Genomic DNA, 15,533 nt, shown 5'->3' with positions numbered 1-15,533 from the left:
GCAAGTTACCCATGATGCCATGGGCACTAACACATCCCCATACCACATAGTGGCTTTTAAATGTTGCACTGGTAACAGTCTGGATGGGCCTTTTCCTCTTTAGCCTGGAGGACATGACATCCATGATTTCCAAAAACAATTTGAAATGTGGGCTTGTCAGATCACAGCACAATTTTGCAGTGATGAGCTGTCTTTACTGACAATGGTTTTCCAAAGAGGTCCTGAGCCCATGTAGTAATACCCTTTATACAGTCACGTTGGTTTTAATGCAGTGCAGTCCAGGGAGTCAAAGATCACAGGTATTCAATACTAGTTTCCAGCCTTGCGCCTTACACATAGACATTTCTCCATATTCTCTAAATCTGTTAAAGATATTGTGGACTGTTACCTGATCAGAGAAAGGGTTGCAGACTATTCATGACCTTTGTGTTGATGGTGTTTTTACTCATTTGCAGAAATTTTGAGTTTTCCCAATGTTCTAACCGCCCTCCAGATTCTACAATTGATCCCTTTTTATCACACAATAAAGAGACAAAAGAGACTCATGGCAATCATATATAATCACATTTCCTAGGTGAACCCAAATTGTTTAGACACCCTGAGGGCCACTTGGGACAAGAACCACAACAATGGGAACATATACTAGACCGTGTACATACCTCTTCTGCATGTGCCAGATACAGCCTTTTGCAATGGGAGATCCTACACAGAGTCCACCTCACAAATACGAGGGTGGCAAAAATATACCTGAACAGGACTGATTATTGCAATAGGTGTAAAAGATCACCTGCTGACTATGTACACATGTTCCTGTCATGCCCACAATAGTTTTTGGCTGCAATATTTAAGACAGTTGTTCACATAGTGGGTAAAACAGTAGACCCAGACCCCCTCGCTACCCTCTACAGAATCTCCTCCGCACCCAATATGCCCAAGGTTGCACAACAAGTCCTTGCTTTTACCACCTTACTTGCTAGGAGACTCTTGCTCCTTAAGTGGATGTGCTCCTCCCCTCCTAGCCATAATAGATGGATTCATGAGATACTGCAGTGCATCCTTACGTACTAAAGTTTGTTTTGGAGTTCCGCAAGGTTCTGTGCTCGGACCAATCCTATTTACTCTATATATGCTTCCTTTAGGTAACATCATTAGAAATCACTCTGTAAATTTCCATTGTTATGCGGATGATACACAGTTGTATTTATCTATGAAGCCAGAAGAAAGTAATCAATTAACTAAACTTCATAATTGCCCTAAAGACATAAAAACCTGGATGAGCACCAATTTCCTGATGTTAAATTCAGACAAAACTGAAGTTATTGTTCTTGGCCCCAAACAACTCAGAGACTCTTTATTTGATGACATAGTTTCTCTAGATGGCATTGCTCTGGCCTCTAGCACTACCGTAAGAAACCTCGGAGTAATATTTGATCAAGATTTGTCTTTTAATTCTCATTTAAAACAAACCTCACGGACTGCATTTTTTCATCTGCGTAATATTGCGAAAATTAGGCCTATCCTGACCCGAAAAGATGCAGAAAAATTGGTCCACGCTTTTGTTACCTCAAGGCTGGATTACTGTAACTCTCTATTATCTGGTAGCTCTAGTAAGTCCTTAAAAACTCTCCAGCTAATTCAGAATGCAGCAGCACGTGTACTAACAGGAACTAAGAAACGAGATCATATTTCTCCTGTTTTAGCTTCTCTGCACTGGCTCCCTGTAAAATCCAGAATTGAATTTAAAATCCTACTGTTAACTCATAAGGTTTTAAATGGTCAGGCTCCGTCACATCTTAGAGAGCTCATAGTGCCTTATTATCCCACCAGAACACTGCGCTCTGAGAACGCAGGGTTACTCGTGGTCCCTAAAGTCTCCAAAAGTAGATCAGGAGCCAGAGCCTTCAGCTATCAGGCTCCTCTCCTGTGGAATCATCTTCCTGTTGCGGTCCGGGAGGCAGACACCGTCTCCAAATTTAAGACTAGACTTAAGACTTTCCTCTTTGATAAAGCTTATAGTTAGGGCTGGCTCAGGCTTGCCCTGTACCAGCCCCTAGTTAGACTGACTTAGGCCTAGTCTGCCGGAGGACCCCCCTATAATATACCGGGCACCTTCTCTCCTTCTCTCTTTCTCTCTCTCTCTCTCTCTCTCTCGTATTCTATTACTGCATCTTGCTAACTCGGCCATTCTGGATGTCACTAACTCAGCTTCTTCTCCGGAGCCTTTGTGCTCCACTGTCTCTCAGGTTAACTCGTATTGCAGCAGTGCCTGGATAGTGTGACGTGTGTGGCTGTGCTGCTGTCGTGGTCCTGCCAGATGCCTCCTGCTGCTGCTGTTATCATTAGTCATACTTCTACTGTTATTATACACATATGATTATTGTCACACATGTATACTATCAGATATTAATATATTATTATTAATTATAATATTATTACTTTCATTAATGTTGTTGTAAGCTACTGCCATTACCGTCTATCCTGCATCTCCCTCTGTCTCTGTCTCTGTCTCTCTCTCTCTCTCTCTGTCTCATTGTGTCATAGCCTACGGTTTACTGTTAATTTATCATGTTGATCTGTTCTGTACGACATCTATTGCACGTCTGTCCGTCCTGGAAGAGGGATCCCTCCTCAGTTGCTCTTCCTGAGGTTTCTACCATTTTTTTTTCCCCCGTTAAAGGGTTTTTTTTTGGGGAGTTTTTCCTTATCCGCTGTGAGGGTCCAAAGGACAGAGGGATGTCGTATGCTGTAAAGCCCTGTGAGGCAAATTGTGATTTGTGATATTGGGCTTTATAAATAAAACTGATTGATTGATTGATTGTTCAGGCTTGAGAGGATCAGATTCTCTCTGAAGGGATTCTTAAGACTTTCTACAAAATTTGGAAACCCTTTTTAATTCTTAACATATATTGACTCATTGACTATCAATGAGTGGGATGGGGTTATTATAGGCATCACAGAAACCTGTTTCTTTCACTGTTTTTGTGAACGCTGTTAATTTCTGGATAAAAACTAATAAAGAGGGGGAAGACCATATTATGGATGTTTGATGGTGAAATCCCTAAATTTCGAAAAATGAAATGTTTTTTTAAGTGTTGGACTGTTTGCCCATACAGTTTTTCACAATGAGACAATCCTTGTTTGCGACGAACTCAGCGTTTCGTGGATGCCCCATTATGATACTTTAATCCATCACCAGTTAACCTGTTTGCATGTGGAATGTTCCAGGTGTTTCTTTTTTTAACATTCTACAACTTTCCCAGTCTTTTGTTCTTTCCCAACTTCTTCTCAATGAGATTATATTTACAAAAAACAATAAAGTCTATCAGTATGATCATTAAATATCCTATATTTGTACTAGATTCAATTGAATATAGGTAGAAAAGGATTTGCAAATCATTGCATTCTGTTTTTATTTCCATTTTACACAACATCCCAACTGTATATTATTTTGTCACTTTCTGTCACTTTTGTCAAAAAGCAACAAACCACTTTCAGCAGCGATTTACATGAGTTTGAGTCAGTCAGCATGACAGTTTACTTAACATTAGTTTTTCGTTCTTGACATATAGTTAGTGTCTTGTGAGTCCCAGTGCAATACTGAATCACTGGAAAAGTATTTAAATTGACTATAACATGAAAATCCATCTGGACTGTCCTTTAAATAAGCATCTTTCATTTGTCCTGATGAATCAGGTACCATCGTGTGTGGGTCCAAGCCACCACAAGAAACTTTTAAATAAAGAGTATGACTTCTATTGAAGGTTGAAACAGACATATGTGTCGTTGGGTTTTAATTCCACATTCCTTTATGCAAAATCCCTTATGATACAAATCCTCTCAGTGCTGATTACTGACTGGCATCACTTACCAGAAACAGTTGACTCTGTCCTGCGAGTAGTCAAACTGGACTGCAGAGCAGGCTCTTAGATCCAGGGTTCGAATGGGCTCCTCACACTGCAACAGAGACACTACAGCTGTACACGTACCCACTACAAGCCCCACATGTTGTTTTTCTGGTGTGACTAGAAGCAGCTTAAACTTAAAGGACAAAGCCTGTATTTTGCACTTTGAGCCCTATTTCTGGGTTGCTTATGATGAAATAGAGTGGTTAAAACCAAAATAGTGACGATTGCTCATTTGTGGAGAATTTGGCTTTTCCCTGCCTGGCTTAACACTGCTGCCTATGGCCATGTGTGAACCTGTCCTAAAACCACCCTAAACGTTCGTTTTCAAAGACAGAGTGGTCAGTGGTGTTCATTGATGTTCTGACATAAAAATCGTAGCAAACTGTGGTTTCCGTGATGATTTATTTGACATTTTGTGTAATCCATTGGTTTTCTATCGAAGCCTCATTGTCTGTTGGTAGTAATCCGCCACCGGAAACGGAAAGGGGGTTGTTTACAACAAGGTTGTAGTCATTGTAGTCTTTTAGCTCAGCGAAAGTGCCGGCTCGACAGTGCTATGTGCGCTCCTGGAGGAAGAACGAGAACGAACGAAAAAGTTTTGTAATAAGTTTAAACAACTGCACAATGGATTACTCGCTTGTAGACAACCTTCGCAGTACGATGCCTTTGAACACAACGTCAAAACATCAACGAACACCACTGACCACTCAGTGTGTTTCATGGATTTGAAAACGAACAGTGGTTTTAGGACAGATATACACATGGCCATAGGCAGCAGTGTTAAGCCAGGCAGGTGAAAGCCAAATTCTCCAAAAATGAGCAATCGTCACTATTTTGGTCTTAACCACTCTATTTCATCATAAACAACCCAGAAATGGGGCTCAAAGTGCAAAATACTGGACTTCTCCTTTAATACAACTGCTCTATACAAATATTGTAATCAGATACAATGGTGACATTCTGAAAAAGCACAATTAGCACACCATGTCCCAAAGCTGAAGGAAGACTCACCATATTGTCTTTGAAGTATTTGAGTTCATATCTGTTGAGTGTGAACCACCTCTGTCTCCAGCTCTGCAAAAAGGTTTAACAGTGGATGTATTTAAGTAAACACTGAACCACAAGTTTCTTAAAGAATCCTGCTACACTTGATAATACTTTGAAAACAGAATTCCTGATAAAAGCTGATTTGTGTTCAGACACTCCCATACAGTTCCACTGCTCTTACCTTCACAATTGCTCCTTGTTTCACCAGATAGCCTTCCTTTGTGCCCAGCTGAAAATACATGCTTTGTGTTAGTAGAAAAACAATTCTACTGGGAGGGAAATATTGACTTTCAGGGATAATTCTGGTTAATTGAAACTTGGATCTGGGTCAAAATTAGGGCTGGGTACAGTGGCATGCAAGAGTTTGGGCACCCCCGGTTAAATTTTCTCTTACTGTGAATAGTTAAGTAAGTACAAAATGAACTGATCCCCAAAAGGCATGACGTTAAAAATTAAACATGCTTGTCAACATTTTCAGCAAGATTACTGTATTCTAAATACTTTGACTTTTGAAACCTTGTCCTAACAATCAAAAGCCATGGGCTCCTCTAAACAGCTGCGGAGCACTCTGAAAACTAAAATAATTACCAAAATAATTGATGCCCACAAAGCAGCAAAAGGTGATGGAAAGATAGCAAAGTGTTTTCAGGTAGCTGTTTCCTCAGTTTGTAATGTAATTAAGAAATGGCAGTTAACAGTAGCTGTTTAGTAGTGGTCAAGTTAAGGTCTGGAAGACCAAGAAAATTTTCTGAGAGAGCTGCTCGTAGGATTGTTAGAAAGGCAAGTCCAAACCCTTGTTTGACTGCAAAAGACCTGCAGGAAGATTTATCAGACTCTGGAGTGGTGGTTCACAGAAGAGTCATCAGAAGAAAACATCTCCTATGTCCTCACCACAAAATTCAGTGTCAGAAGTTTGCAAAGGAACATCGAAACAAGCCTGATGCTCTTGGGGAACAAGTCCTGTGGACTGATGAAGTTAAAATAGAACTTTTTGGATGCAATGAGCAAAGGTGTGCTTGAAGAAAAAGTGGGAAAATGATCTTGAGAACTATGTTTTTTTAAGCTTTCCACCACATCTCATAGTTCTTCATCAGTGAACAAAGTTGTCGGTATGTAAGTATGGAACTCCCATCACATGATAACATAGGTGGTTGAAGATGGTAACTTCTGTCTATGTTCAAAGACGCTCTCTGGTGTCACATTTGAATGTCCTCCTTGATCCTTCTCTGGTTGTTCACTGACTACTGCTCCATGAGCTTCGACCTCTTCCAGTGGATGCAGTGAGTGGTTCTGCTCTGATGTTCATTCAATCAGGGGTGGGGGTCCTATCTGTATGGTGCTGCTGCAGAGATTTTAAGGCTGAATGGTTTTTGGTTGAATGGTTTTAGCATAACATTATGTCACAGGGAAGGTAACCTTTGACCTTTTGATCATTTTATTCTATTTGACATTTGTGTGGAATTATTTGAATTAGTGTCTAAATTCTTGTGTTTCTTCTTTCTGCTGTTTCTTTCATTTGCTTGTAGAAATTTGTCTTTGTATAAGAAATAACTTGCAGATCTGAGGTCATGTGAGGGCGACTGAGTCAACAACTGCATTTGCTGGTGGTAAGAGATGTGGTTGAATGCTCATCTTCAGCTTGGGGTGCTCCAATGGCCAAATGGTTAAGATGCATACCACATAACTCTATAATCCAGAACCATCTTTTAAGGCTGGCTTAAAGAAAGTTCAAAGTGACCCCTCCTGTAGGTCACTTTGATCACATCACAGAGGTATTGTGATATATTTTGCTATCAGCCGCTCACAGATGTGTGCAGTAGGTGTCATACCGATGGAGCAGTTGGCACCAGATCATTTTCTGTGCGTCCTGTCTGTATGGCTGTGTGAACTCGCACTGACTCATAGATGGATGGCTCCTCCACACGCCATGGGTATGGACACTTCAGCACGATGAGGGTTCCTGGTATAGAAGCAGGAGGAGGTTACAGGTCTGACTATCTGACACTAAAACACACAAGGAGTACAATATCCAACAACACAAAGTCTTTGGCATGGTCAAGAAACTGCTACCTCCACAACGAAAGCATTAAACTAGAAAGATGGCCAACAGAGCAATATGTTGTTTCACTGTATGAGTTGGTAACATGCAATAAACTTGTAAGTAAGAGGTTCTGAAGTTGTGCATACCTGCGTCACTGCCAAGCAGAGGCTGGTTAGCAAAGTGGTTAACGAAGTCTTGAAGGGTGGCAAACTCATTAAACCCAAACACATAAGCGTTGTTTCTGCGTGTCACATGAAAATGCTTGACAGAATCCTTCGCCCTGTGTGTCAAATGAAAAACAAACATTTAATGTTGCACTTTAAAGTCGTTAACATGCAAAAATACAGTAATCTTAGTATTCTGCCAATAATTGTTAGATTGTTTCCTATCTTAGCTTATAAAAGCACATCAGGGTCCTGCAGGGTTTGATTTTTTCAAGACCCAAATTGGCATCACAATGTACAAAAATGCACTCACACTGCCATCGGCACATATGATCGCAACCTGACACAACCCATCAACACATAATTTTGGCCTGACCCGAAACCACATATCCTATAATAATCATGTGCTGTACAAATAATTTGATAAGGCAGCACATGTAAGGTGATCATTTTGGGACCTTTGATACATGTTTGAAGCTCAGATAATAAAGGCATTCCATATTACAGATCACTGAGCAGACACACAAAGTCAGCAGTTGTTAAAACTTTAAATTACTATTATTCTACTTTTATTTTAATATATTTATCACCTAACACCCTTGAGCCCACTTTCATGCTTTTTGTTTTACCCAGAACTGAACCAAGAAATAAAATTATGTCAAGCACCCACTAATCCCTTTTTGTGGGTCACCCACTGGGCACCTGCAGGTACCTGACCCAATGTGGGACTTGCAGGGAAATTAAGACACGTGGCTGGGAGACAAGTGCGATATTCACACACATACTTTTTTGTGTAACCTGTGAATTAAAAAGTATAACCACTGATCATCCCTGGCTGACATCAATTTATATACCTTGAGAACTTCAGATGTTGCATGGCACAAGTAGAATTAAACACGACTAAAGAAGCAAACACACACTAGGAGACTAATTATAGAGTGCCAAAGTCACGCCCCTTCCGGTAGAGCTCATGGGACCTTAGATCGGAAAAAACATGAATGGCAGTGAATGGGGAGAGCAATATTATCTTTTGTTCCCGTTTGAGTTACATGAAATCTAAATATGTTGTTAATGAATTTAAAACATACATTTTAAGCTCAAGAAAGTCATACATTGTGGTAAAACTTTTGAGATATAAGCTTTTTAATTAGAAAGACTCAAGAGTACACAGGAGGAGGTCGCGTATGTGACGTCATAGCTTTCGCTCGCTTCTTGCAGCTTGGCCTCCCCGCTGAAATTCCACTGTTTTATGATAAATCAATTTATGATTGAAAATGTCTGTGTGTTTTGTGCCAGGTTGCAGTCACTCCAAGCTGCAGGAAGCGAGCGAAAGCTATGATGTCACACACATGACCGCCTCCTGTATAGTCTTTCTAATTACGTTTTTTCAAAAGCAAAAGCAAAAGAGGTTAGGTAATTCACTTTAGCATCTGTTGGACTACTTTAATGACATCTATTATGCTCAATTTCAGATACTTGTAATTTGGATTTTGACTAGAACATGTTTACATGCAAAATGTTCATAATGTTCACATCTCCCCTCGTAGTCACCGCAGTTTCAAAACAAGTGTCACCAATTCAGTATCTGACCAAATGTCTTCTCTTCTGTCCCTGGGATATGATGCTGAATAATGGCCGGAAAAGTGTTTTTGAGGAGCAATCTGATATCACAGTGAAGCTGACCTTTGACCATTTGGATATAAAATGTCTTCACGTCATCATTTTATCCTGTTAGACATTTTTATGAAACTTTGTCATAATTAGCAAGTAAATTCTTGAGATATGGTCAAAAGCATGTTTTGTGAGGTCAAAGTGACCTTTGACCACCAAATTCAATTTAGTTAATTGTGGAGTCCATTTGGACGTTTTGAGTGTATGAGATATTGTGTTGGCGCGGATACATTAAAACACTTTTTTTTTTTCTTATACTGTCTGTGCTGGAACACCTGTGTCCATCCTCTGTTTTAGCACCTGTCTCATTAAAGGGATAGTGCACCCAAAAATGAAAATTCAGCCATTATCTACTCGCCCATATGCTGATGGAGGCTCAGGTGAAGTTTTAGAGCGCACACACATGAGCATGGTGCACAGAGAGGCAGTTAGAGCTACAGGCTACAATGAGGCTAAAAACAGAGTTCAAATGACGTTTTTCCAAACAACTTTTTATGTTGGGGCTTCAGGACACTTGGATCACTACGGACGAGCAGTATGGAGATATTTTGTGGTTTCAATTATGTGTTTTTGGACGTCTGAATCTGGGGCACCGTAAGCCTCCATTAGGTGGAGTTGTGCTGCTACCCACTCTCCCCTTGGATCTCTGCAAGTGTTGTGAGGACTCTAAAACTTCACCTGAGCCTCCATCGGCATATGGGTGAGTAGATAATGGCTGAATTTTCATTTCTGAGTGCACTATCCCTTTAAGCCCCCTCAAAAAATGCCCACTCTGCACTGATTGGTCAGCATTTCCAGGTGTTCCACATCTGTGCTCTTGGCGTCCTAGCTGCGTCTGCACTGTAATCGCAGCTAGGGAATGACTGTAACAGAATGGCATCACTTTCTACCATGAAAAATCCATAAAATCTTCTAAACACAAACTGACTTGTTTCAGCACGAATATGATCCAAAATCAAGGTGAAAATAACAACATCAGCAACCAAGATCAGATGTTTCCCTAATGTTAGCATGTAGCGACATGTAGCAGTGTATGTAATGTAAAGACTTGATGTAGTATGCCTGGAGCAGATGACCATATCAAGAAATCCCTAATGATCTGATGTCAGCTTGTAGCCAGAGTAGAAAAAAAAACTGTTGGAAAAAGAGTATTCAGAACGGTCTGAAGCCTGAGATGTTTGCTCACAGGGATTACTTGTACATGCATTTACCTACCATTTGACATTATAACATATGACAGAAAATAAGCACAATAAGTCCCCTTTTAAGTTGGTTCTACACAGAGTTCTACCACCAGTGATCTCTTGTGTCAATACCATGGTGTGTTTGGTTAGTTAGAATGATGGTGCTATCGGCAGACTGACCTGACAGACAGAGCAAAGCAGCCTGGTCCCTCATTACTGTTTCTCAGGAGATAACTTCCATCAGTCCCATTGGACAAGAGAAGGGCCTCTGCAGCATGGCGGGACAGGTCGTAGTGGTACCACCTTCAACAAAAGGAACAAGAAAGAACCTCTGACACAGTACTGTGGGTGGTGGACTGGGAAGCACTCTTGATTCATTCAGTGTCTTGTGGAAAAAGGGATCAATTCAATTGCCACATTCTTTGAGGAAAATATGATCACACAATGACTTCATGCTGCAATATCAACATGATCCAACAGCTTGGAGCCCACAGTGTTTATAGCAAGGCCTATGATGCCTCTGTGCTTTCCCTCCCCTTTCTCCTCTTCATTTTCTGTTAGAGATGTACAGTTTAATGGGTGTTCCAAAGCCTCTGCTGCTCTGTATGGAATCCATACTGGTCCACATCAATCACTTAAACACTGAGATGAGAAACAGGAACGTCCACATTCACTTGCATTAAGGTGAGCTGCAAGCATTCATGATTGTGCAGAGCTGAAGTCTAGTTTCAGTTCAAATATTACAGATTCATAATAGAATATTGCAGATAATTACTGAAGCCTGAGCTTAAGGATATTCATAGACATATCATCAAAGACTAAACTGTTTATCAAACTTAAAAACTCCAATGTTTTCCAAACCAATCCAATGTCCCAGTCTTCAAAGTTACCTCTTATAAGTTGTCTTTGATTGAACCCTTATTTTCTTTTTCTTTCTTTTTCTTAATCAGTATTACAATATTATAAACATAATTTTTCAAAAGGAATGAATGAATCAATCAATCAATTTTATTTATAAAGCCAAATATCACATATCACAATTTGCCTCACAGGGCTTTACAGCATACGACATCCCTCTGTCCTTATGACCCTCGCAGCGGATAAGGAAAAACTCCCCAAAAAAACCCTTTAACGGGGAAAAAAAACAGTAGAAACCTCAGGAAGAGCAACTGAGGAGGGATCCCTCTTCCAGGACGGACAGACGTGCAATAGATGTCGTACAGAACAGATCAGCATAATAAATTAACAGTAATCCGTATGACACAATGAGACAGAGAGAGAGACAGAGGGAGAGAGAGAGAGAGAGAGAGAGAGAGAGAGAGAGAGAGAGGTCTGTTCCATTGGACTGGAATCAGCTCAGATGTTGACCTTTTAAAATGGACTGTGTATCACCCAATTTACTCACTAAAGCCCAGTTACACAAGGGGAATTCATGCTGTTGAACATTAACAGGCCGACTTGACAGTTTTTCATGACAGTGCACGAGACAGCCCAATGGAGGAAGCTAGCTGTACTCTAGTGCTGCACCACCAAATTTTATTGAACCCTGTTGGAGAACAAACTGCTGCACAAAACAGGTGAGGTTTGCAGATAACTGAATAAGTGAACTGTTTGGACTTATTTTCCTGTTAGCGACCAAGCTAACCACTACAGTGCATTCATAGGCTACTGAATATAGAAAACAGGGGTGTACCAATCAACATAACATATCCAGTAAAATCATCAACAAAGCATTTAGCAACTCGAGCATTAAAGTTCATTGATCTTGGAAAAAGTAGTAGACAAAATAATCTTGACTCCAGGTCCACTAGCTATTTATTTCTGGAGTTCACAGTCTTCATCAGACTTCTCCCACAGTTGACAACCATGAGGTGGTCTGGAAAAAGCTTTTAATTACAGCTTGCTCAGAAATATTAATTTGTACAGAAGAATTCCACCATAATGGGATATCATCGTGATACAATACCTCTTACAATTCAAACTAAATGTTGATTTATTGCCCAGCCCTGGCAGGAGATGACCTTTTCAGAGGTTTTCAGAGGAAATGGGGAAGATTTTTGCTGTTTAACAGCGCTCAGACTGAAAGACAGATGCAGAGGAAACCAGTAAAGGGATGTGAAAGTTGATTATTTGCATTACAAGCTGCTGAGATTATGCAAAAAAAAGGAGTTGAAAGTCTGTAAACTCTGTAAAAATATGATAGAGGATTATGGATGTTCTGTGTTTGTGCAAAGCGGAGGTAATCAATCCTAAAACAAAATTAAAAAAAGTTCACTCATCCTCATTGCATCTGTTAAATTTAAATCTAATTTAAGTGCAAGTATCATATTTCAGGACCAGGGGCAGAGCCAGATGTCATAAACATTCAGAGCTCAGCTTAAACCAGGCCCGACGTCAGGGGGGAACAAAGGGTACAGATGACCCCGGTCCAAGGCCAAGGGAAGGGGGGCATGAAAAGGTCTATGGTTGATTAACCATTATTGTGTAAAGGACCACATATGGTATATTTTGAAAGTCAAGCTGAGGGTCGATTAAAATTGGTCTGTGGGCCACAATTGGCCCCCGGACACACAATTTGACCGATGTCTGATAAAACTAGCATCTTTCAGTCAAGATTTGATCTTATGATTTAATGCCTTCTAGTCATTTCTTCAGCTTGATTTAAACTTTCTCTACTCATTCACTGGAGGGCATTTTTGGCAATAAATAAAAAATAAAAATACATGTGGAAATATGATTAACTGGATGATAATTTCAGGACATCGAAAACTTTGCATTGTTAATGTGGAGGAGGGGCCCACTTTAGAAAATGTTGCCCTCCTGCCCATATTTCCTAACAGCTGGCCCCACCTAATTTTAGTGATCATCAAGTCTTTTCTGTAGTCGAGTTATCATTATATTTTGCATGCATACTCTGATCGTGATGGCTCACCAGCAGATGGAGACATGAAATAGAATGCTTTTCAATGTATGTAATATTCACTCATTGTGCAAAATCCTAAATTTACAAGAATAAAGTCGTAAATATACAAGAATAAAGTTGTAAATCTATGAGAAAAAAGTCATAATCTACGAGAATAAATTCCTACATATACAAGAATAAAGTTGTATTCTACGAGAATAAAGTCCTAAATATACAAGAATAAAGTTGTAATCTATGAGAAGAAAGTCATAATCCACGAGAATAAAGTCCTAAATATACAAGAATAAAGTTGTATTCTATGAGAATAAAGTCCTACATATACAAGAATAAAGTTGTATTCTACGAGAATAAATTCCTACATATACAAGAATAAAGTTGTATTCTACGAGAATAAAGTCATAAACTACAAGAATAAAGTCCTAAATATACAAGAATAAAGTTGTATTATATGAGAATAAAGTCCTATATATACAAGAATAAAGTTGTATTCTACGAGAATAAAGTCATAAACTACGAGAATAAAGTCCTAAATAAACAAGAATAAAGTTGTATTCTACGAGAATAAAGTCATAATCTACGAGAATAAAGTCCTAAATATACAAGAATAAAGTTGTATTCTACGAGAATAAAGTCCTACATATAAAAGAATAAAGTTGTATTCTACGAGAATAAATTCCTACATATACAAGAATAAAGTTGTATTCTACGAGAATAAAGTCCTACATATAAAAGAATAAAGTTGTATTCTACGAGAATAAATTCCTACATATACAAGAATAAAGTTGTATTCTACGAGAATAAAGTCATAAACTACGAGAATAAAGTCCTAAATATAAAAGAATAAAGTTGTATTCTACGAGAATAAAGTCCTACATATACAAGAATAAAGTTGTATTCTACGAGAATAAAGTCATAAACTACGAGAATAAAGTCCTAAATATACAAGAATAAAGTTGTATTCTACGAGAATAAAGTCCTACATATACAAGAATAAAGTTGTATTCTACGAGAATAAAGTCATAAACTACGAGAATAAAGTCCTAAATATACAAGAATAAAGTTGTAATCTATGAGAAGAAAGTCATAATCTACGAGAATAAAGTCCTACATATACAAGAATAAAGTTGTATTCTACGAGAATAAAGTCCTACCTATACAAGAATAAAGTTGTATTCTACGAGAATAAATTCCTACATAAACAAGAATAAAGTTGTATTCTACGAGAATAAAGTCATAAACTACGAGAATAAAGTCCTAAATATACAAGAATAAAGTTGTATTCTACGAGAATAAAGTCCTACATATACAAGAATAAAGTTGTATTCTACAAGAATAAAGTCATAAAGTACGAGAATAAAGTCCTACCTATACAAGAATAAAGTTGTCTTCTACGAGAATAAAGTCCTACATATACAAGAATAAAGTTGTATTCTACGAGAATAAAGTCATAAACTACGAGAATAAAGTCCTAAATATACAAGAATAAAGTTGTATTCTACGAGAATAAAGTCCTACATATACAAGAATAAAGTTGTATTCTACGAGAATAAAGTCCTACATATACAAGAATAAAGTTGTATTCTACAAGAATAAAGTCCTAAATATACAAGAATAAAGTTGTAAATCTATGAGAATAAAGTCATAAACTATGACAATAAAGTCATAATATTACGAGAATTAAGTCCTAAATCTACAAGAAAAAAAGTTGTAAATCTACGCCTTGCCTAGTAATATAATGCATTACCAACAAGATTTCAAGTCATATTATTAGATTTACAATGTCAAGTAATATGTTACCACGCGAAGACTGGGTGACTTTTCTTCATCTGAAATAACAAGTCTAATTTTGTAATATTTCGACTTTTTTTTGTAAATATATGACTCTGTTCTCGTTACATTATTACTATTTTCATAGATTTATGACTTTATTCTCACTGATTTATGACTTTATTATCGTAATATTTTGACTTTTTTCCTCCTAGATTAATGACTTTATTCTGGAAATCTAAATTGTTGTTTTTGTCTTTTTTAACATGACCCTAATCCTCCCTCTTACACTTCTCAGCTGAGCTGTTGTATTAGATCACAATAGATTTCATAAGAGTACATGATTAAGCTGCCACTGGGTGTACAGCAAACATTAGTTTGATTCTACTTTACCTTGCCATTTGCAAATCATGTTTCAGAAGTGTAACAGCTGCACACTGAACCAGTTCAACATTCTTTCTGACCAGGAACTTATGTGTTATGAAAACGTTACTGTGACAGATAATCACTTGACTTAAGTTAAAACAATTTCCTGTTTTGTTTTTTTTTTCTCTAGTAAATGATATGTTTATAGTCCTCTATATAGACCATACAAAATGCAAACAGTACAATGATTTTAAGAGGCTACTAATCTATGCAAAGTAGTCGCGCGCCGTAGGAAAAAAAATCGAGAAGTGGTAAGAATCTGTCAGGGTAATGGCACAGGGTTATATTCCGTCGAAACAGTCTACTGTTTAGTGACTTTGCCTACATCTGCTACAGAGTGAACAGATAACACTTTAAATTGCGTTTTTATACGGACTCTGGTTCAGTTTGATAATTGAGGTCCGT

At 38.4% G+C, this 15,533-nt stretch overlaps 1 protein-coding gene across 2 annotated transcripts in view; it reads right to left on the bottom strand.

Annotated features, from left to right (window-relative positions):
- Positions 1–15,533, bottom strand: part of dapp1 (dual adaptor of phosphotyrosine and 3-phosphoinositides) — a 579,028-nt gene that overhangs the window by 563,237 nt on the left and 258 nt on the right. For both annotated transcript variants that reach the window (XR_013493325.1, XM_033643651.2), the window contains exons 2-7: positions 10,193–10,315; positions 7,140–7,273; positions 6,782–6,912; positions 5,134–5,181; positions 4,917–4,979; positions 3,869–3,954 (exon numbers count right to left, since the gene is read on the bottom strand). Coding sequence is in view for 1 of the 2 variants with exons in the window: in XM_033643651.2 (XP_033499542.1) it covers positions 3,869–3,954; positions 4,917–4,979; positions 5,134–5,181; positions 6,782–6,912; positions 7,140–7,273; positions 10,193–10,315 (585 nt within the window). In the remaining variant the exon portion in view is untranslated. The remainder of the gene's footprint in view (positions 1–3,868; positions 3,955–4,916; positions 4,980–5,133; positions 5,182–6,781; positions 6,913–7,139; positions 7,274–10,192; positions 10,316–15,533) is intronic.

The sequence above is a fragment of the Epinephelus lanceolatus genome, chromosome 15, assembly GCF_041903045.1.
Source record: "Epinephelus lanceolatus isolate andai-2023 chromosome 15, ASM4190304v1, whole genome shotgun sequence".
NCBI lineage: Eukaryota > Metazoa > Chordata > Actinopteri > Perciformes > Serranidae > Epinephelus > Epinephelus lanceolatus.
Note: the sequence above shows the minus strand (reverse complement) of the source record. Positions and strands in the feature narration are given on the sequence as shown.